Source organism: Apium graveolens, chromosome 8 (assembly GCF_009905375.1).
Source record: "Apium graveolens cultivar Ventura chromosome 8, ASM990537v1, whole genome shotgun sequence".
Lineage (NCBI taxonomy): Eukaryota > Viridiplantae > Streptophyta > Magnoliopsida > Apiales > Apiaceae > Apium > Apium graveolens.
In genome coordinates, this window is record NC_133654.1 from 3,295,553 (window position 1) to 3,320,381 (window position 24,829).

The window sequence follows — 24,829 nt, forward strand, 5'->3', positions numbered from 1 at the left end:
ATCGATACAGTTGTTGTAACACCTTTCAAGTTTAATAATATTTTTATTTAACTTGAATTTTGTTTCACATTTTTTATTCCGCATTTATTCGATTATTTGGTAACGTTTGTATTCAACCCCCCCTTCTACAAACACATTGGGACCTAACAATGCATGTAACCTTTCAGAACTACTTTGTCTGTAGAATTACTTACAACTTCACAGTGTTCTTCAAAGAAATCCACATGATAACCTCTGTCACAGATTTGACTCACACTTAGCAGATTGTGTTTAAGTCCTGAGACAAGAGCCACTGATTCAATGATGACATTTCCAAGATTGATATTGCCATATCCCAGAGTTTTTCCCATGTTGCCATCTCTATAAGAAACTCCTGGGTCAGCTTTCTCCACAAAGTCTGATAGCAGGGCTTTATTTCGAGTCATATGTCCTTGTTAGGAATATATGTGCATTAGTTTGATGATATGTTTAACAAAACACTTAAGTAGAAATTCAGTGTCTGTAGCCTCAACGGATAAGACCACTTTGGCTATTCGTTGATGGTGTAGCTTTACTTAGAAATAAGTCTAGTGTTGTAGCATATTTCAGTCTCTGTATTTAAGATGTAATTCTTAGAAGTTGAGAGAAACTATGAGTCATGTTGACTACTAGAAGATATGCAGATAGGAAGGCCAATTGTAAATATTTCATGCCTTGTAATTTTGTATAAATGAAGTGGTATCAACGGATGACTTAAAGACCTTCAACGGATGAGAAGCTAAGCTTCAACGGATGTCTCTAAAGCTTCAACGGATAACATCCTTCAACGGATGAGTGCATCAACGGATGAAAGCTTCAACGGATGTTCTGTTGATTAACCGTTGATAAGTGGTAGTTGTACCTACAAACAGAGGCACGTGGGTGAACAGAGATAACTGAAATGTGACAGCCTAATTTCAGGATCATCAGAAAAAGCAGCAGTTCTACTCTAGTATAAAGAGACATTAAGTCAACAAAGTACTGGAGTGAACTGGAGAAGAAACAAGTGGAGATCTTACTTTATTATTTTATTATATCCTTGTCTTCACTTGTAAACTTGGTAATATATAAACCAAGTAGTAGCTAGTAATTAGATAAGAATTTTTCCAGAGCTGTTTAGAAAAATCTTGAGAGAAAAATTATCTAGTTTGTACTAGGATGCAGCTGTGATCAAATTCTTAGATCACAAAATTTCTGAAATACCATCTCTGGTGGAACAACAAATCCACCAGAAAAGTTTTTAAAGGGTTATTGTGTTCTTTACATTTGTGTTTGAATATATATCTGTCTGTATCAGCTTAAAGCAATTCACACACTTGTTCATCTTGAACACACAGTCTTTATAAACTGCTCAAAACTTGAAAAAGTTTTGAGATTTACATTCAACCCCCCTTCTGTAAATCTCATTGTTAGTTCTCTAGAAATAACAATTGGTATCAGAGCAGTCTCTTGACAAACAAAGAGTTTAAAGATCTTGGAATCTAACAAAGATGAGTAAGAAGGATATTGGAGTAAAAATCCCAGTTCTTGACAGAGACAGTTATCACCACTGGAAGGTGAAAATGCACCTTCATCTACTCTCCCAAGATGAAGGTTATGTAAACTGTATTGAGAATGGTCCTCACATTCCCCACAAAGTAGCTACAGTTGCTACGGCCACAATTGCTGTTGGTCAATCCATTCCAAAACCTAGAGCAGAATGGACAATGGAAGACACAGAAGAAGTCCACAAGGATAAGAAGGCTATGAACATTTTGTTTAATGGTCTTGACAAGGATATGTTTGATAATGTGATAAATTGCTCAACTGCCAAAGAGGTTTGGGACACAGTTCAGCTGCTGTGTGAAGGTACAGAACAAGTAAAAGAGAACAAGATGCAGCTTCTCATTCAACAGTATGAGTATTTTCATTTTGAAGAAAATGAATCTTTAAATGACACATTTAACAGATTCCAAAAGCTGTTGAATGGATTGAAGCTGTATGGTAGAGTGTACCAGGTGAAGGATTCAAATCTTAAATTCTTAAGATCCTTGCCAAAGGAATGGAAACCCATGACTGTCTCCTTAAGAAACTCTCAGGATTATAAGGACTTCACTCTTGAAAGATTATATGGAATCTTGAAGACTTATGAACTAGAGTTGGAACAGGATGAGGTATTGGAGAAGGGGAGAAAGAAAGGAAGTTCAGTTGCATTGGTAGCTGAAAATGAGAGGGAATGCAGACAAGAAACTGTGAGATCTACATCAAACTCCAAAGATGGTACAAGATATCAGGAATCAAGCAAAGGAAAAGAGCAAGTTGCTGAGAATGAAGACAACTCCAGTCAAGATGACTCTGATAGTGTTGATGAGCATCTTGCATTTCTGTCCAGGAGATTTGCAAAGATGAAGTTTAAGAAAAACACTAGAGCCACTAAACCTCATAAGAACATGGTGGACAAATCAAAGTTCAAGTGTTTCAATTGTGGTATAAGTGGACACTTTGCAAGTGAGTGCAGAAAGCCAACTTCTGAAAAGAAGAAATTTGACCAAGTAGATTACAAGAAGAAATATTTTGATCTGCTCAAGCAAAAGGAAAGGGCTTTCATTACTCAAGAAAAAGATTGGGCAGCTGATGGAGAGGAAGAGAATGAAGATGTGGAGTATGTAAACTTAGCTCTCATGGCTGATTCTGAGGAAAATGAAGTTAGTTCATCAAGCAATCAGGTAACAACTCAGGTAATCACTACTGATGTAACACAACTTACTAAAGAAGAGTGCAATGATGCTTTTAATGACATGTCTACTGAATTGTATCATTTGCGTGTGTCTCTTAAATCTCTTGCTAAAGAAAATAGTAGGATTAAAGAGAACAATCTGTTTTTAAGTAATAGAAATGCTATGTTAGAAGATAAGTTGATTGACCTAGAGAAAACCAAGCTGCATTGTATATCTGTTGAGAATGAACTAGCTGAATCTATTAAGAAAATAGAAATACTTTCTAATCAATTAAAGAGAGAGCAAGAGGTGATTAAAGCCTGGAAAACATCTAGGGATGTTAGTGCTCAAATTGCCAAGGTCCAAGGAATTGAATCATTCTGTGAAACTGCCTGGGATAAAAACAAAAAGAAACTGGAATTAATTGATGGGCTGTCAACGGATGTGGAATCAACGGATGATGAAGGTTATCCGTTGAAGGAAGAAAATGAGCATCCGTTGAAGGTTCCTCAATTAAAACAGGCATATGTTTCTAATAGTGAAAATCTAAAGAAACTCAACAAAAAGTTTGGTTCAACTTCCAAGAACTTTGTTAAAGAAGAAGCAAGCACATCCAAAGATGTCAGTAAGGTGAATATAGGGCACATGACCTTAGAACAGTTAAATAATAGGCTCAAGATGGTTGAGGATAAAAAGGAAACTAAAAGAAAATCTAACAGAAATGGGAAGGTAGGTGTTAACAAACATAACAATTACACACCTGATAGGTATGCTCCTAGAAAAAGCTGTGTGCATTGTAGTAGTGTTAATCATCTATCTGCTAATTGCAAATCTATTAAGAAAACCCCCATAACTGTACCCTCTTCCATGCCTAACATGTCTGCATCATCTCTACATGTTATGCCTACTATGTCTCAACAGAATCCTTATGCACATTTTGCAAACATGCCATATTTTAACAATCCTTATCTTGCTGCATTTAGTATGCCTCAAATGCCATACAATATGCCTATGTGGAATAACATGTATGCACAATCCATGCCTTATCATATTCCAAATGTGCTAAATGATTCTGTGACTAACCCTACACCTCAACCAACTACATCCAAGACCAAGGTTGACTCAAAGTTACCTAAGTCTAGAGATGCAGGAGGAATGAAGTCTAGGAGAAAGGCTAACAAGAATGGACCCAAGGAAACTTGGGTACCAAAATCAAATTGATTGATTTTATGGTGTGCAGGGAAATAGAAGAAATCTATGGTACTTGGACAGTGGCTGTTCAAGACACATGACAGGAGATTTCTCCCTGCTCACAGAGTTTAAGGAAAGAGCTGGCCCTAGCATAACCTTTGGAGATGACAGCAAAGGGTTTACTATGGGATATGGCTTGATTTCAACAAGGAATGTCATCATTGATGAAGTTGCATTAGTTGATGGTCTCAAACATAACTTACTGAGCATCAGTCAACTATGTGATAAAGGGAATACAGTTTCCTTCAATTCTGAAGCCTGTGTTGTCACTAGTAAGAAAGACAACAAAGTGGTTCTAACTGGAGTTAGAAAAGGAAATGTGTACTTAGCTGACTTCAACTCTGCAAATGCAGAATCTATTACTTGTCTCTTCAGCAAAGCAAGTTCAGTTGAGAGTTGGCTATGGCACAAGAAGCTATCCCATTTGAATTTCAAGACAATGAATGATCTAGTCAAAAAGGACCTAGTAAGAGGAATTCCTCTTGTTGAATTCTCAAGGGATGGTTTGTGTGATGCTTGTCAGAAAGGCAAACAAAGGAAAGCATCATTCAAAAAGAAGCTTGAAACAACAATTGATGAACCATTACAGCTGCTACATATGGATTTGTTTGGACCAGTCAATGTATTGTCAATTGCAAGAAAAAGATATTGCTTAGTGATTGTAGATAATTTCTCAAAGTTTTCATGGGTCTATTTTCTTGGATCAAAGAATGAAGCAAGTGAAATCATTATCAATCACATCAGGCAAGTCAATAATCATCCTGACCTGAAGGTTAGGAATATCAGGAGTGACAATGGAACTGAGTTCAAGAATTTATCAATGAGACTGTTCTGTGAAGAAAATGGAATCATGCATGAGTTCTCAGCTCCAAGAACACCTCAGCAAAATGGGGTAGTTGAAAGAAAGAACAGATCTTTAATTGAGGCTGCCAGAACAATGCTTGAAGAATCAAAGTTACCAACATATTTCTGGGCTGAAGCTGTTAATTGTGCCTGTTTCACTCAAAATATCTCTTTGATCAATCAAGCTAAAGGCATGACTCCTTATCAGTTGTTCAAGAGAAGAAAACCAACTCTAAACTTTCTTCATGTCTTTGGATGTAAATGCTTTATACTAAGGAATCAATCTGACCATAAATGGAAGTTTGATGCAAAGGATGATGAAGGGATATTTGTTGGTTATTCAGCTGGAAAATCTTATAGGGTCTACAATCTAAGAACCAACATTGTTATGGAATCTGTGCATGTTGTGTTTGATGATAAAAAGATTGATGGACTAACAGATGAGGGACAATATGAGAGACTCAAATTTGACAACATTGAGATATATTGTGATGATAGTGAAGAGGAGACTGATGGAGATAACACTTCAAAAGGGATTCAAAACATGCCCTTGGATAATGCACAAAATACTGCATCCGTTGAAAGTCAGAATTCTGCATCCGTTGATAGAGGCAATGCAGTATCTGTTGAAAGACATGGTGTATCATCCGTTGAAGTACTAAATGAAGCATCCGTTGATCATAGTTTATCAACGGATAATCGATTTACATCATCAGTTGATAGAACTCCAAGTTCCCTGCAAATGACCAACAACTCAGGGGGAGTTTCAACTAGTCAACACTCTGTCTCACATCATGACAATACTGAGGCCACCTCATCTAGAGCACATCTTCCACTTCAAAGGAAATGGACCAAGAATCATCCCTTTGAACTGATCATTGGTGATGCATCATCTAAAGTGCAAACAAGAAGAGCTACTCAAGATGAATGTCTGTATAGTAGTTTTCTATCTCAGGAGGAACCTAAGAAAGTGGAAGAAGCCTTATTGGATCCAGATTGGATATTAGCTATGCAGGAAGAGCTAAACCAATTTGAGAGAAACCAAGTTTGGAAGCTGGTACCCAAACCAAAAAACAAGAGTCCTATTGACACAAAATGGGTATTCAGAAACAAGATGGATGAAAATGGCATTATCATAAGGAATAAAGCCAGATTGGTTGCTAAAGGCTATTCTCAGCAAGAGGGAATAGATTTTGATGAGACATATGCTCCTGTTGCAAGACTTGAAGCCATCAGAATTTTTCTAGCCTATGCAGCTCATGCCAATTTCAAAGTCTATCAAATGGATGTCAAGAGTGCATTTCTAAATGGGAAATTAGAGGAAGAAGTCTATGTAAGTCAACCTCCAGGATTTGAAGATCCAAATTTTCCAGACTATGTATATTATCTGTTGAAAGCACTCTATGGACTGAAGCAAGCACCTAGAGCCTGGTATGAAACCTTATCAAAATTTCTTTTGGAGAATCACTTCACTAGAGGTACTGTTGATAAAACTCTCTTCTTTAGGAATGTTAATGGCTCTAGTATACTTGTTCAAATTTATGTAGACGACATAATATTTGGTTCTAAAGATGATAAACTTTGTAAAAAGTTTGCTAAGCTAATGCAAAGTAATTATGAAATGAGCCTTATGGGAGAACTAACCTATTTTCTTGGTTTACAAATTAAACAAGTTAGTAATGGAATTTTCATTAGTCAAACTAAATATATTCATGATCTTTTAAAGAAGTTTGACTTAATGAAATGTTCATCTGCAAAAACTCCCATGGCCACTGCCACCAAACTTGAATTAAATAAGACTGAAAGGTCTGTGGACATTACAAGTTATAGAGGCATGGTTGGTTCACTTTTATATTTAACTGCTAGCAGACCAGATATAATGTTTGCTACATCCGTTGATAGTCTCTCCACACATAACTGAATCAATTCCAAGTGTAGAAGACATGAATACTGTGCAATCACTCTTAGGATTGAGAGAAGGGAGTGAAAATTTGAGTGAGAGGCTGGGTTGCTCCCAGGCAAAAGGAGAGATTGAGAGCTCAAAAATGCATGCTATTTCTTCCAGCATGGCAAAAGTAAGTGAGAGGAGTACCACCTTAGTAGGTGAAGGTGAGGGAGTGAGTTGTGTGAGCCAGGGGGAGCCCCTGATGCAAGAAAATAGAGAAAAAGAGAGAAAGGCAGGTACAGTAGATATAAGGGTGGAACCAGCCATTGCTAGTGAGTCAATGATTGTGGATGATGCTGAAAAGGAAAGACAATTTCAGCAACATTACAAAGCTGTAATTGATAACATTTCCTTGGATGCTGACACTTTTACTCATCCTGTGTCAGCCTATCAAATGTTGGCTGCTCAGGGCAATGAGGAGGCAGAAAAGACACTACATCTAGTACACACAACAGAATCTCTTCAAAGGGATAAAGCTGCTATTAACAAGATGCCTTCTACAGCTGGTGAGCCATCTGAGGAATTTGGAGTAAATTCTGATGATGATGACTCTGTTTCTTTTGATGGAAGCATGAACTTAGGGGGAGATGAAGGCCCTAGTTCAATTCCAAATCTACCTGAATGGGCTTTGACAAAGGAGTATAGATCAGGGGAATTCAATGTCTCCTTAGTCAAACAAATCAACACTATTCAACAGGCCATTCAGAACACTTCACATGCAAGTATCAAGGCTATCCTTCAAGCTCACCTGGACTCACTACATCTCATGAAGTTGCAGCAAGTAAAGCAGAATCTGAGTATGGATGATATCAGGAAGGATATTGCTGACTTGAAATCCTACAGTTCTGAAAAATTGGATTCAGTCATGCCCTATGGTACATTGCAGGACTTGGTTTTGAGATTGAAAAAGGAATCAGTTACTGAGAAAAGGCTGGCCAAGTTGGAAGACAGAGTTCAAGTTATTGAAGATTATGTGGCCACCATTCTTCACAACCAACAATCTCAAACCAGTCTCCTAATGCAGCTGGCAAAAGCACAAGGCTTGACCCCTCTCCTTGATGATAACAAAAAGGGGGAGAGTAAAAGGGAAGGGGAAGGAGAGCCATCTACAAAAATCAAAATATCTAAAGTGCTAGTTCCTGCCATCACTACTTCTCCAATCATTCAAATCAAAGGAAAGCCTGATGGAATTGATTTGATTCAGCTAGCAGCAGCTGAAATTCAAGTGAAAGAACAAAGGAGGAGAATTGATGAAAGGTTGCAACTGTTGTTTGGCTCTACACAAGATAAATCAACATCTGTGAAATATAGCACAAAGATTGAACCAATCAACATGGAGCTCAAGCCAGTAGGGAGACATAAGGATGGAGAAGCTTCTTCCAAAGAACTACAAGCTATAATTCTCAAGCCCAATAAAAGATCCAATAAGGACTCTACAAAGAATCCTTTAAAAGAAGTGGACTTTCCTCCTCCAAAAGCTGATGAGAACAAGCTTTTAGGTAGGAGTATTGCTTATCTCAAAGAGACCATGGATGAGGCTGTAAGGAGAAATAGGGCTATTATCTCTAGAGAGGGAAAGAGCATATGTGTGATGCAAGGACATCCCAAATTCTCAATAGCCAAGAAGGAAGAAGTCAAGCAACTAAAGGCTGACAAAAGAGCACAAGCAAAGCTTGAACAACAGCTAAAGTCAAGTCAAGTTGAAGAAGAGAAAGGAATTGAAGTCAGGGGTGAAGACAAGATTGCAAACCTAGATGAGGTTTTTGGGAGTATATTTGGTGAGAGTATGGAAGAAAGAGAGGAATGGCAGAAGGGAAACAGAAGAAAGGCCAAGGCACATAGAAGGAGTGAAGATAATACTGAAGTAACCAAATCTATATCTAAACCACTACCTTCCATACCTGAACCTCTTGTTGCTAATCCCACTATAAACATCCATGGTGAACCAATCATTCCAAAAGAGGAACCTATTGATTGGGACACCATCAAATTGCCTACCTTTCTAACCACTCTTCCACTACCAAAGAAACAGAAAAGAAAACCCAAATCTACACCTCCCATAACCTCTAAGAAATTCACTCAAAAACAAAAGCCTAAGCCTAAGCCATCCATTTCTAAAGATGATTATGTTCACATCTGTGACATAAAAGAAATTTCAGACATTGAACTCTATCTGGATGAGCTGGAGGATGTAAGAGGAATAGCTGCTTACAGACAGCTACCAGAGAGATTAGTGTTCAGATACAAAGGATCTGGGGAAAGAACATGGCCTCTCCACAGGATTCTGAATGAAGGCTACTCTACCTTGATTAGAGTCTTTTCAGCTATACAAAAGGATTCTGGCTTTACCAGAACTGCCAAGACTGAAATTCTCAATAAGATTGCCAATATAAGGAAAACTTGGAGGGAGCCCAATGCTTTACCCAGGACTTTACTCATTCAAGAAAGGGGAATTACAATTCACAAATCACCTCATTGGTTGATGGAATTTAGAGATGATAAAGGAGTCAGAAGATTTTTCAGACTTGAAGACCAACTCAAGATTGCCAGCAATGAAACTCTCAAGGAAATGCAATCTAAGTTGGATATCAGTGTTGAAGATGAAGCTGAATTCTTCAGACAACTCCAACTCCAAATTGAGGAAAATGACAAAGGGCTAGGAAAGAAAACCAGGGAACAAAGAAGAAAAAGATGATTTGCTCAGGCTAAAGGAGTATCCTTGGAAATACTGTAAATCTTCAATTTCCTCCTAGTACATACATTTTTGCAGCATTTTCAAATTTCTACTTAGTTTCAATTCATATATCTGTTAAGTGTTTTGTTATCATCAAGTTAACCCTGAATTTATGCCTACAATTCTTATAGACATAAATAGGGGGAGATTGTTAGGAATATATGTGCATTAGTTTGATGATATGTTTAACAAAACACTTAAGTAGAAATTCAGTGTCTGTAGCCTCAACGGATAAGACCACTTTGGCTATCCGTTGATGGTGTAGCTTTACTTAGAAATAAGTCTAGTGTTGTAGCATATTTCAGTCTCTGTATTTAAGATGTAATTCTTAGAAGTTGAGAGAAACTATGAGTCATGTTGACTACTAGAAGATATGCAGATAGGAAGGCCAATTGTAAATATTTCATGCCTTGTAATTTTGTATAAATGAAGTGGTATCAACGGATGACTTAAAGACCTTCAACGGATGAGAAGCTAAGCTTCAACGGATGTCTCTAAAGCTTCAACGGATAACATCCTTCAACGGATGAGTGCATCAACGGATGAAAGTTTCAACGGATGTTCTGTTGATTAACCGTTGATAAGTGGTAGTTGTACCTACAAACAGAGGCACGTGGGTGAACAGAGATAACTAAAATGTGGCAGCCTAATTTCAGGAACATCAGAAAAAGCAGCCGTTCTACTCTAGTATAAAGAGACATTAAGTCAACAAAGTACTGGAGTGAACTGGAGAAGAAACAAGTGGAGATCTTACTTTATTATTTTATTATATCCTTGTCTTCACTTGTAAACTTGGTAATATATAAACCAAGTAGTAGCTAGTAATTAGATAAGAATTTTTCCAGAGCTGTTTAGAAAAATCTTGAGAGAAAAATTATCTAGTTTGTACTAGGATGCAGCTGTGATCAAATTCTTAGATCACAGAATTTCTGAAATACCATCTCTGGTGGAACAACAAATCCACCAGAAAAGTTTTTAAAGGTTTATTGTGTTCTTTACATTTGTGTTTGAATATATATCTGTCTGTATCAGCTTAAAGCAATTCACACACTTGTTCATCTTGAACACACAGTCTTTATAAACTGCTCAAAACTTGAAATTTTTTTGAGATTTACATTCAACCCCCCTTCTGTAAATCTCATTGTTAGTTCTCTAGAAATAACAGTCCTGAACATCCACTGTCAAGAACTAGGATGTTTTTCTTGTTGCCCTGCAATCACAAAGACCACTGTTGGTTAGTTTTAAGGACCCAGACTTGCTTGGATCCTTTGGACTTATTAAGTTTGTTAGCATTTGCAGCGGATTTAATTTCAGAGTTTATGCTAACATGCTGTTTATCAGAATTTACAGAATCAAATTTTACATTAGAACTTACACTAGAAGGAATAATGCTAACTTTCTTTAAAGAAGGTTTTATTTGATAATAATCATAGTACAAACTATGATATTCCTTACAAGTATAAATGGAATGCCATAAACTACCACAATGAAAACAAGGATTTTGTGGTTTAAACCTAACAGACTGACTCTTAACTCCTGATCTAGGAGGTAAAGAGTTTATATCCTTATTCTTCCTGCAAAAAGAAGCAAGATGGTTAGAGTTTCCACAGTTATAACATTTCTTTCTAGGAGCATTAGGAACAGGCATATAATTATTGCTTTTATACACACCTTCCTTTTCATTCCTATTTTTCCTAGATTCCTTGACCTTGTTTACATTCTTAATCTCGTTCAGCTTATGCTTAAGCTGCTTCTTTGTCATTAAGCCTATGTTAACTTCAGCTGGTTTACCCTGTTTTAATTTGTCAGAAGTTGACTTTTCTTTGACTTCTGTCTTAGACTCTTTCATCTTTTCAGAATCAAACTTTACAGTTTTTGCTACAAACTTAACAGGATTTACCTTTGGCTTAGCAGTCTATTTAACAATAATTGGCTCAATTTGCACAGTTTCTTTCTCAATTTTATCATCTCCATAACCTAAGCCCTCTTTCCAGTTTCCACTACTTAGTAAATTCTGAGTTGTTCTGCCATAGTTAATCCAAGTTATGATAATTTCTTTTTCCTTTTCTAACTCAGTTTTTAGAGATTCATTCAATTTTAGCACTTTATCTCTAACATAAAAGGCATCATCTCTTTCTTTCTGAGTTTGATGGAACATAACTAACTCTTTTTCCAAATAGTCATTTCTCTTTTTAAAAGTAAGATTTTCAGAAGTTAATCTTTCACATATTAAAGTCTGATCTCTATAACTAATAAACATGGTTTTAAGATATAATCTCAACTCAGTAATATCATCAGTATGAAAGACATAAGTTGTTTGAGGTACCTTTAATTCAGCAGTCTCAGGGCTGCTATCAACATTTGCCATCAAGGCATAGTTCACCTCATCTTCAGAATCTGAAGTATCTGTCCAGCTTTTCTTCTTTGTGACAAGTGTCTTGCCTTTGTCACTTTTTCCTTTCTTGCAGTCAGGAGATATGTGGCCTCTTTCACCACAATTGTAGCACTTGACATTTGAGTTGTCTCCTCTGTCAGACTTTCCTTTATCTTCAGACTTTCTGAATCCTTTCTTATTAGAACTTCCACCTTTCTTGGAAAACTTCTTGCCCTTTCTGAATTTCCTGTAGGCTATCTTTGTGATACCCTTCACCATAAGAGCACACAGTCGCATCATCTCAGCATCAACATCAGCTTCAGATAAACTTTCAGTTTCTGAATCATCATCATCAGAATTTGATGACTCTGAATCAGACTTTATGATGAGAGCTTTTCCTTTGCCCTTCTTTGAGACAACAACTTTAGAAGATTCCTCCTCAACATTAAGAGCAAATGTCCTTGACTTTCTTCCATGCCTCTTGCTCCTTTGATCCATCTCAAGTTCATGAGTCTTGAGCATACCATAAATTTCATCAAGAGTAGTTTCAGCAAGGTCATAGTTGTCTCTTATGGTAGTAGACTTCAAATTCCAATTTTCAGGAAGAGCTAAAAGGAATTTTAGATTTGAATCTTCAAGATCATATTCCTTGTCCACCAGTGACAGATCATTCAAGAGTTTGACAAACCTGTCATATAATTCAGTTAATTACTCATCAGTTTTTGAGTCAAAGTGCTCATACTCTTGAGTGAGTATAGTCCTCATGTTCTTTTTGATTGCATCAGTTCCCTGGCACCTTGTTTCCAAAGCATCCTATATCTCCTTTGCAGTCTTGCAATTAATTACCCTGTTTGACATGACATTATCAATGACATTATGCAGCAAATGCCTTACCCTTGCATCCTTGGCAATAGATGAGATATCTTCAGCTGTGTACTCACTTTTCTCCGTAGGTATGGTCTTTGCTGGTTGATCAACAACTACAACAGAGAGCTTGGTTGGCTTATGTGGTCCTTCATTAATCCTGTCAAGGTATTCTGGATCTGTAGCTTCCAGAAATATAGTCATCTTCACTTTCCATATGGGATACTCAGAAGGTCTCAATATGGGAACCCTAATTGTCTCATATCGACTGTGGATTTGGGTGTTTTGAGTTTCTTGAATTTTGGTGGGCTTGGTTGGAGTTTGTGTTTCTTCAGATATGATTGTTTGGACCTTTACTGTATGTGCGTTAACAGATAAGCTCTGATACCACTGTTAGGATATAGCGCTAACCAGTTGTTCCAAAAGCAGCTACTTGTGGAGAAGGTGCAACTATAACCTTTATAGTGTAGCAGCCAGCGCCATGTTTCGATATAATGAGATGCTGGACACACCAACAATCCCCCCGGCATCTGCCAACACTACCTAGTCCCCGTCTGAGAAATGGCTGTCCCATACGAGACCATGGTTGCACAGCATGCCTTTGGCATAAATCCACAAATATGCGCGACAGTGGGGAATCGAACCCCGTGACATGCTCTGATACCACTTGTTAGGTCACACAATACTGTAGAAGGGGGTTGAATACAGTGTTTATACAATCAAATCGATTTAACACAAGTATGTAACAAAGATCAAGTATATTGAATAAACTCTGTTACAATAAGAACTGTTGTTCTCTCCCAGTGATGAACAATATCACTAAGAGCTGCTAGGTTACAATGAATAATGTATCTCGATAATGATAACACATATAGTGTAAACCCTAAACTGTGTTTATATACTACACAGTTACAAGATATATTCTAATTGATCTGGAATACAATTCTGTCTCCTAAAATATATCAATCAGATATCTTCTACAAGTCTTCTAGTCTTCTAACTCTTTCCATTCATATCTTCTATTGTTTTAGTCCAGATCTTCTCTTCTGTAAATCAGCTTCTTTCCTTATCTGAAAGTCTTCACGCACTTGAGTTCTGATATGACCTTAAGTTCTGATATTAAGTTCTGACTTCCAGTAAGTCCTGATTTCAGTAAGTCCTGATATGTCCTGTTGTTAAGTTCTGAAAACTAATCACAAATCATATTAGTCATGACATCTCAAATATATCTAACAAGGTGTGTATAGCTGCAATGTATGTTGATTTGTGATTCTCACTGGAGATTACACTGATGTTATCTACAATATAAATAAACATTTGGATTCAATGTTCGGTATAAAGGATCTGGGATTTTTACATTACTTCTTGGGTGTAGAGGTGGCCTATACTGCATCTGGAATTGTCATTTCTCAATAAAAAAATGCTAAAGAATTGATGACTGGACCTCATTTGGATGCTTCTATACATGCCACTTTTACTCCATTGCCAGTTCATTTGAAGCTTTCAAATAGTGATGGTGATTTAATATCTCATCATGACGAATACAAGTCTCTTGTTCGTAAGGTGAACTATCTTACTAACACAATTCCAGACCTCTCTCACACAGTTCAAACATTAAACCAATTCATACATGCTCCTAGGACGAGTCATTTTAATGCTTTACAACACACTTTACGTTATCTCAGGGATACCATAAAGCAAGGGATTATATTGCGTGTTTCTGATCAGTTAAAGTTACAGGCTTTTCTCCGACGCATATTGGGCGTCTTACATTGACACAAGATGTTCTGTTACATGCTATATTTTTCTGTTTGGACAATCACTAGTCACTTGGAAATCAAAAAAACAAGGGACCGTCTCTCGTTCATCTGCAGAAGCCGAATATCGTGCCATGGCTTCTGTAGCAGCTGAAGTAACTTGGACAGTTCGTTTACTACTTGAGCTATGAGTTACCGATCTTAAACCTGTTCAACTGAATTGTGATAATCAGTCGGCTATCCATATTGTAAAGAATCTGGTGTTTCGCGAACGTACTAAGCACATCAAATTAGACTGCCATTTTACAAGTGGCAAAGTTATGGAAGAGTTGATTCAATTGACTTATCTCCCAGCTAAGTCTCAACTTGCTTATCTTTTCACTAAGGTGTCACCTTCTCCACACTTCACTACTCTATTATCCAAGTTGGGTGTGTCAATTACACCTCCAACTTGAGGGCGGCTATTAAAATGTGATATACTTCAGGCATGTGCTCTCATGCTTACACGTTGCTGATGTCATAAGATTTTTCCACGTCACCAGTTAGTTAGGATTCTGTTACATTTCTAGATCCAATATATAGCATAATATCACCATTGTACATAGTTAGTGAGTTAGTTCCTCATTCTTTCTAAATCTATCTCAATCTCTACAATCTCTCTCTGTAAAACAATATATTAGTTGATAATGAAAATTTACAGATCTCTATCTTCTTTTGTATGATTGATTCAAACTTTCATTTCCGCAACACTCATAGTTTTATCAGCATCGGCTCACCTTCCAGTAAAAACAAAATGTTAAAAGAGATGTATTTGAAACAATAGGCACCCCTTATGATGATGCCTTTTTCTATATCTATTGGTGAAATAAATGCTTTTAAATACCTCTTCAAAACAGGACCTTCCGAGTTTATCAAGTTCTGTTGCTGCTAAAGAACAATCCTGGAGAAAATATTCAACACACTTAAAAGTTCTGAACCAGAAACTGCAAGGAGATGCAGATATACTTTGGACAGGTTAACATATTAACGACATGCTTATTTTTAATATCATTTTCTAGTAATATTTCACCCAAAAAGTACTGCAGGATAAATATATTAGTAGTTTGTATTAGCCTATGCATGAATGTATAATCAAATGATAAAAGGATTGGAGAATGTTTGTTACGCTTGTACGAACAATTTTCATGAGAAGATGAAATACTATTCACGCTTGTTTTTGTCACTATTTAGTTGTTATGTATAAATTGAATATGTATAATTACATTTATATGTATTTGAGGAGTATGCATATTTGTTTATGTATGCTCGTACTTTTGTGTGTACGTGTTTGTATATATTTTATACATATTCATACTTGAATATGTGTATGTATATGGATGTATGTGTATTTTTGTGCTTATATTTACTCACGTAAACGTACAACTGAAATTTTTGCTTTTGTTAAATCACCAAAATACAAGATATCTCGCAGTGTTAAAACTGGTATCACAGTGTTATTTGCATATACAAATAATATCATCATGTTACTGCTATACTTTTAAATTTTATTGAGTTCATTTTATGCAGCTTCCTCCATTCCGGTTGTAGCAGTATTGTTTATTGATGCTTTCCTCAGATTTATGGATGACGTTGTACCTAGTAGTCGACATATGTTCTTCAGTTATTTGGACCACTGGTATGTACATTATTATTAGATATTTTACATGATAATTATTTTGCATCAAGTTCTACTAGGTACAACGTCATCCATAAACCCTAGCAACTAAGTGCGTAATTTCAATTGTATCTTCAGATCCTAAAACACACCAAAAAAAATTAAACATAACAAAAATATCGGGTTTATTCCGTTTGATGTTTCCGACTTGTTCCAACTGTGTAAATCTAAGAGCTTTTAGCACTTTGCACCCCTTACGTTTGGGTGTTTTTTCATTTTGGTCTCATACTTTAATTATTTACACTTACAACCCAATAAGTTTAAAAGTCGTTGCAGTTTTCACCCGTTTAACGGAGTTCCGTTAAAAGGGTTGGAAAATCGTTAAAATCAAGTTTTTTCACTTTGCACCCCTAGAGGGTGGGTGCAAACTGCAAAGACCAAAAATTCAAAAAAAAAATTTATACAAAATAGCTTTAATTTTAAAAAAATAAAAGGTAAGAAACTTCGGGTAAAATAAATAAATAATAAAAAATATTTTCATTGTCCGCTTCTGATTATCTCATGTTAAAAAGATAATTGAAAAATAATTTTTCCTAAACATATTTTCGTGGATTATAGTAATAGTCACAACTCTCTTTTTATTGTTGAGTTATCATCCTCACATTATTAAGATAACGGAAATTTCTAGGGCTGAGCATTCATTCGGTTCGGTCCAAAACCAGGTCGAACCAAATAAACCGAAAAACCGAATTTTCATATTTTCTTGGACAGAACCGGACCGAAATTGTATGATAGTTTGGACCAAACCAAAGAAATTGTATTATAGACCGGACCAAACCAAAATAATTCGGTTCGGTCCGGTTTTGGACCGAATGAACCGATTTTTTTTACAAAAATAAAATTGTATTGAAATTTTAAACCAAAAATTATGAAATCTAAAATATAATTAAAATAAGGTGATATGTATAGTTCTAAGAGTACATAAATTAAAATTTATGATTGTATATTTTAAATTTTATGATTGTAATTTTTAAAATATATGTAAAATATATAATGTACAATTATAGTATCTATGATTTGGTCAATTCAGTCTATTCGGTCCGGATCGAATATTTTTTTTTACAAAAACTAGACCAAACTGAATTTTATTTCGGTCTATTCGGTCCAGACCAAATAAACCGAATTTCTGAAAAATAAGGACCGAACCGAGCCGAATTAGCACGGTTCAGTTCGAGTTTTATTTAATGGACCGTATTTTAAATATTACATTAAATATATATATATATATATATATATAATTATTTAAAATTTAAATATATACCCTAGGTATTACTTATTTACTATTTTAACCAATAAAATTATTAAACTGTCAAAAATACAAATTATAAAATAGCAAATATTAAAAGTGAACCGTGCATCGTACATGATTTTTAGTCATTCAATTTAAAAAATAATAAGCAATAACATTATATTTATTAGTATAATTAATTAATTATAATTTTACCCGAAATATTTTACCTTTTATTTTTTTTAATTGAAACTATTTTATACGGTTTTCCAACCTTTTAACGAAACTCCATTAAAAAGGTGCAAACTACAACAACTTTTAAATTTATTGGGTGCAAAGTGTAAATAATTAAAGTATGAGACAAAAACGAAAAAACACTCAAACGTAAGGGCTGCAAAGTGCTAAAAGCTCTAAATCTAATGTTATTGTGTATCTTTATTTTTTTTATAATGATACAAGACCTTTCATCTCTAATGTCATTTGATTTGTGAAAGTGCAATTATAGTTGACTGGTAATTGTTGGATTTTAAACGCAGCGGGGCATGGCAAAACACTTTCGCACATATAAAATCCAAATAAAAGCATACAGATCATGAATAAAAATTCGAGGGATCGAATCTAACCTTTAAAATAATTCGGAGACAACGATCAGAGATCCTTAGCAGTTGCTCCTCAAGTGTGAAGCACTCCACCGGTATCCACCAAGAAAACGATGTTAAGGAGGAGGAAGGAGGTGGAGAGAATTGGGTTTTCCAAACTTTTTGGGTTTTTGGCGTTCAAATAAAAATAGGGTCTATAATATTATATTTATAGGCAAAATTTTCAGCTGAAATTTTCCCATAAATATTATTATTATTATCCCATTTATTATTCTCATTAATAATTAAAACATCTTTTAATTATTAATCCTTTTTCTAAACACTTTAGAAATAATTCTCTCTCTTGATTTAATTTCCAAAAATTAAATCCTTAATTAATAATATTAAGAACTTTTCTTAATTAATTTATAATCAATTAAATCTCATTTAATCAATTATTAAATTTGCCAATTAATTATTTATTTCACAAATAAATAATTATTAGCCATTATTAATTAATTCCTCCACCATTAAATTATACTCTTTTTATGGTGTGACCCTGTAGGTTCAATATTAAGCCGGTAGTAGAAATAAATAATAATAAAACTATTTTATCATTATTTATATAAATTCTCTAATTTATTAAATATGATTAATTAATTAATCACATTTATTCTACATCGTGAGGGATACTTCTCAGCATATCGCGACTATCCGGATAATATGAATTCACTGCTTAGAATACCAAGAACCTATTCAGTGAATAGTTACCGTACAATAAACTCCTTCTACCCTACAATGTCCCGATTAAATACAAGGCATGGATCTCGTGTCAAACCTATCTAATTCAATCACTTGCTTACCATTTACTATGCGTAGTTCTATGCAAATTAGAAACTCCTTTCTAATTTCATTTACTCTGGCCAGAGATTCCTGAACTAGCATAAGTGGATCAGCCTTGAACATTCGCTTCCTTCACTGGAAGGGGTAGATCCTTTATTGATCATACACTATCTTCGTGTACAAATTCATATACCCAGTAGAGCCCTAATAATTGTCCCTGGAGACTAAGAACTAAACCAAAGCATAGTTCAGTGTACACAAGATGACTATGATGACCTCAAGTCTAAGGATACTTGTACAACTATCACTATGTGAACAACTGCTGACACGTGAGTGAACTCCATCAGTTGTTCAGCTGTGCGAGTCATGTTCAGTGAACTTATTCCATAATAAGCACCTACATACTAGCTATAGTGTCACCACACAAATGTCTATGAGAACAGACATCCTTCATAATGAAGCAAGCATAGTATGTACCGATCTCTGCGGATTATTAATTACCAGTTAGTAATCCTACGACCAGGAACTATTTAAGTTTAGAGTTATCATCTTTTAGGTCTCACTATTATGATCTCATCATAATCCATAAAAAGCTTTACTCTAAACTATGGTATATCTTATTTAAACACTTAAATAGATAGAGCCCGTAATAAAAACAAAACAAGTCTTTTATTAATATCAATGAAATCAAAACATATTACACAGGAAGTTATTCCTAAATCCTAATACATGATTGGACTTAGGACATATTCCTTTCAGTAATAAAACCCCATTACATGATCAATGTACTTGTACTTGGGTTTTATTTGTAGGATTTTAAAGTGATTTGATCGTAGGATTCCCTGATCCTGAGGCATTTTTGAATTCAATCCAGAACCCTCTCTCGTAATAATGCTTGTTAAGGAAGACATCAAACTCTGCTTGTGTGCTTAGAGAAAGGAGATTGCATTATTAATGGTCAACAGAGTTCTTGATAAAAATAGGCATGAAGGGTATGGGTAAATGTACAGTGCAGTTAGCTGCTTAGCTATATATTGTTGCTCCCACCATTGCCTCTAAGTTCGAGGTTTCTTAGTAGGTTGAAGGACGAAAGGGTAGCAGCTGTATAGATCTTCAAATCAGATGTAGGTGACATTCTTTCTGACCAAACTGTGGATAAGAAATTGATTAATAGTGTCAGACAAGCACTTTAGGCATCCAAAATATGTAGCTTTGCCCAGGGAATGGATATGATTCGTCCCAAGAGTATTGAAATCAGATGGAGCCTAACACTTGTTGAGCTTGCCAGGATTTGGGAAGATGGTTGCATCATCTGTGCTACAGTTTTGGACCAAATCAAGCAAGCTTACGATGGAAATGCACAGACCTAACAACCCTTATTGTGGAATCTTATCCACTTATTATGGAAGCTTGATAATATTGATGAAATTTTTTAAAAATGTGTAGTTATTATTGACATTGATTGAGAGACGGACAAGTGAATAGTGATTGTTAGCATCATAACTTAGCGCAATATGGGGTGATGGCCAGAAATAACAGTTTTTTAAACACTTGTGACAAGAATACCAGTCGCGCATAATCATGGCCATATATATACCATCCTGTTACGTATTCATTAGAAGGGTAATAGTGATACACATTTCTCTTTGTAACTTGATCATGAGCGAATTTGTTGATGAGTATTACTTGTAAGTGTGTTGATATTACCCATTTGAGTTTTGGGTAATATGCAATACCCTTGTTTCAGATGCGTATTAAGATTGTGTGTATATCTGTATACGTATACCCACATCACTGTTTTAGCACACAAACACAACTTGTAGCAAGATTGTTTCATTGGTTTTCGAGCTCCCAAACACAAATTATATATTATTTATTGTGGGTAAAGAAGTGGGAGTGTAGGGGTTATGGTGGGTCAGGTAAGTATTCTAATACGCATCTGGTATTAGTTTAATAGAAGGGCATTATTGGCCATAAATCTATGATTGTGATATTTTAGTAACAAAAGTGTTAAAATGCGGTAAAATTGTCATTTTTTCCGCAATATGATATATTGTAACAGTATGATGAGATGGTCTACTGATATCGTGTAACCATTTTTATGACTGACTCCATACAAAATAGATATAATTATTAGTCTAGAATTGATAGCACTATAAAAAGTAATCTAAAACGAGAAAAAAAAACTTTATTATTTTCACCCCAGTTTGTTTTCGTAGAGGACCACCAGAGGTTTCAACCAGGAGCATATATCCAACAACATAACGACGATACACGTATCCAAGTAAATGATCTAACCATTGAGATCTATGACCACCGTTAGCAATTTGATAACTCGGGCATGTAAAATTTGGATCATAATATTTGTACTCGTAATCCTCCAAAGAGTAGACCATGCATTATAATGCTGAAATAGAGTAGACCATGCATCCTAACTGTCACGAACCGCTTAATTTGGACCCGTCCATGCCATTTTTTATTGCGGAACTTTCTAGAGTAATCTAGAAATATTATAGTAATCTCTTGTAAATATAGAAAGCTCTAAAATCATGTGGAATATACTTTGAAAATATCTTAGATATATATTTTAGATGAAAAACCCTAGAACCTTCTTTAGTGGAAATATTTTTTAAAAGATTCTAGATCATCCTTAGAATAATCCTAGGAGTGGTATAAATAGAGGAGGTCCCCTCAATTGGAGGATCATCCAAGAAGTTGTAAAAACTCTCACTTGTGAACACTAATGCTCTTAATAATAAAAATTACTCTCTTTCTTCAAATACTCTAAGTGTTCTTGTGTGTGTTCACTTAGTTGGCTAGAAAGACATACTTAGTAGTTCTCAAGGGGAGACAAGAGTTAAGTGCAGACGCGGTTGAACTAAGGGAGTTCTAAGACCGTGACAACGTGGTATCAGAACTAAAGGTTGCGAAAGGCGTAACTTTGAAGGAACATGGGAAGTGGGGTAGATGAAGTCACTGATGCTAGCAACGTCAATAACCTAGGAAGGGATGCTATTCCACGCAATGATAAGGACAAAAACTCTCGAGGTTCAAGTAAGTCATGTCTTAACCATGATCAACTTGAAGAAAAAGTTTCTACTCTTGAAAAAACTATGAGTGAACTAATCCCATGTATTGAGCAAATGGCCCATAACTTTGAAACACTTGAGCATCATATGTTTGAGGAGGCGGAAGAGACAAGGACGGATCTTGAAGGCATGAAGAATGATATCCTAGAGCTTCAAGATCAAGACAAAGTCCATGAGGAATGCTTCAATGCCGTGAATATTCGAAATGGAAGAGGCAATCAATGAGATCAAGGTTCAACTCTTAAGAATTGAGACCGGAATTCATAACGGTGGTGTGGTGACTAGGGAGGCACCAAGGAACGAGATCCCGAAGCCCAAGTCGTTCGAAGGAAAGAGGGATGCCAAGGAAGTAGAGAACTTCTTGTGGAATCTAGAGCAATACTTTGAGGGCATGGAAGTCTCAGATGAGCAAACAAAGGTACGTATGGCTATTCGTTATCTTTCAGATATTGCTACTTTGTGGTGGCGTAGGAAGCGAGCCGATATTGAGAAAGGCATATGCACCATCAATACGTTTGAAGGCTTCAAGAAGGAGCTCAAGCGCCAATTTTATCCGAAGAATGTGGTGTATGAGGCTCGGAAGAAGCTAAGGGAACTACGCCATAGGGGCACCATTCGTGAGTATTTGAGGGAATTTACGACTCTCTTGCTACAAATCCCGAGTATGACGAGTGAAGACTTACTATTCTACTTCACAGATGGACTTCAATCATGGGCTAAGCAAGAGCTACAGCGTCGAGAAGTCAAGAATGTGGATGAAGCTATTTGTAGCCGAATCTTTGACGGAGTTTAAAAAGTGAGAATCATCCAAAACCAAGTCCAATGTTAGGCCTACTACTTTTGGAAAAGGTGGGGGAGACAAATGCCCCAAATATTACAAGGACAAACGAGATGGGTACAAGTCGTTTGCCAAGAAGGAAGCTTATGAAGAAAAGAAGAAGAATTTTGTGCCGAAAGGGGGATGCTTCGTTTGCAAAGGTCCTCACACCATGAAGGATTGCCCGAAGCTTGGCTCCCTCTCAACTATGATGGAGCAACAGGAGAAAACTATCGATCAAGCATCCGATGCGAGGCACATTAGATCAATTCGCTTACTCAACACCATAGAGGGCAAACCGATGCTGAAACCACAAGGAAGCAAGGGGCTCATGTATGTGGAGGCACTTGTAAATGAGAACAAGGCCCAATCCATGATAGACACGGGAGCGACTCATAACTTCATTACTTTGGAGGAGGCCAAGAGGGTTGGCTTGAAGATCTCTAATGGAAGCGGGTGGTTCAAAACCGTTAATGCCAAGGCCAAGCCTTTGGAGGGAGTAGCACTTGGCGTCGAGTTACAACTTGGCGTTTGGAAAGGGAAGGTAGACTTCTCAGTGGCCCCAATGGATTACTACAAGGTCGTGTTGGGTATGGACTTCCTAAGGTACGTGAATGTTATCCTGATGCCCTATTATAACTCGATATGTATTATGAAAGAAGGGGCTCCTTGCATGGTCCCAACAATAGACCAAGGAGGTGAAGATATTATCCGCTATGCAACTATCGAAGGGGTTCAAGAAGGGGGAAGAGACCTACTTGGAGGTAGTCATGAAGAATGATGAACTTGAAGAAGATGAATTCGCCCTTCCAAATATAATCAAGGAAGTTCTAGATGAAAATCAATATATGATGCCACCGGAGCTATCTAAGAAACTTCCACCAAGGAGGGAGGTGGATCATAAGATTGATCTTGAGCAAGGCGCTAAACCACCGGCTATGGCACCATATAGGATGGCACCCCTGGAGTTGGAGGAACTTCGGAAGCAACTCACGACACTCTTGGATGCGAGGCAAATTAGGCCGTCCAAAGCACCTTATGGAGTGTCGGTCTTATTTCAAAAGGTCTTATGGATGCGAGGCTACATGGGAGAATGAACAAGACTTGTGGCAGTTCAAGAGACAAATTCTAGACTATCACACGTCGACGAGGCATCTCCGAATTAAGTGAGAGAGAGTGTCACGAACCGCTTAATTTGGACCCTCCATGCCTTTTTTCATTGCGGAACTTTCTAGAGTAATCTAGAATATTATAGTAATCTCTTGTAAATATAGAAAGCTCTAGAATCATGTGGAATGTACTTGGAAAATATTTTAGATAGATATTTTAGATTGAAAACCCTAGAACCTTCTTTAGTGGAGGAATATTGTAAAAGGTTCTAGAATCATTCTTGGAGTAGTATTAAATAGAGGAGATCCCCTCATTTGGAAGATTATCCAAGAAGTAGTAAAAGCTCTCACTTGTAAACATTAGTGCTCTTAATAATAAAAATTCCTCTCTTTCTAGGTTCTAGAATCATTCTTGGAGTAGTATTAAATAGAGGAGATCCCCTCATTTGGAAGATCATCCAAAAAGTTGTAAAAGCTCTCACTTGTAAACATTAGTGCTCTTAATAATAAAAATTCCTCTCTTTCTTCAAATACTCTAAGTGTTGTGTGTGTTCACTTAGTTGACTAGAAAGACTTACTTAGTAGTTCTCAAGGGGAGATAAGAGCTAAGTGTCGGCGCAGTTAATCTAAGGGAGTTCTAAGACCGTGACATAACGCTGAAATATAATATATCCTGTTCGGCAAAACTTCATTTTTTTCTAGATTTTATTAGAAATCAAACTCTTTCTGGAAGCATTAAAATAAGTCTAAGATAGACACCATAAAATATGGTAGGCTGCATGTTAAGTTGTCAATAATAACAGGCTGGTATTTGTTCAAAGTCTAAATAAAAGGTGGGATGGCAGAAATTAGTGTTGCAACGTATGAAAGCAGTAATGTAAGTTGTTTTATCTGGAGCCTATAAATAAGGCTTCCAGCTAGTTCATTTATGTACCAAGAAAAGAGTTGTAATATACACCAAGAGAAATA

The 24,829-nt window shown here is 36.2% G+C and overlaps 1 protein-coding gene and 1 long non-coding RNA gene across 2 annotated transcripts; one reads left to right on the top strand and one right to left on the bottom strand.

Annotated features, from left to right (window-relative positions):
• Positions 1-13,560: 13,560 nt before the first annotated feature.
• On the bottom strand, positions 13,561-18,249 carry LOC141676759 (uncharacterized). Its single transcript, XR_012557126.1, has 3 exons — positions 18,048-18,249; positions 15,366-15,422; positions 13,561-13,907 (listed from the first exon to the last, which is right to left on the bottom strand). It is a non-coding gene; the product is annotated as an uncharacterized LOC141676759 (long non-coding RNA).
• A 3,890-nt stretch (positions 18,250-22,139) lies between these two features.
• On the top strand, positions 22,140-23,848 carry LOC141677709 (uncharacterized). The gene is made up of 3 exons (XM_074483748.1): positions 22,140-22,701; positions 22,784-23,331; positions 23,441-23,848. Exons 1-3 carry the CDS (start codon positions 22,140-22,142, stop codon positions 23,846-23,848), a joined length of 1,518 nt encoding a protein of 505 aa, XP_074339849.1.
• The last annotated feature ends 981 nt before the right edge of the window (positions 23,849-24,829 follow it).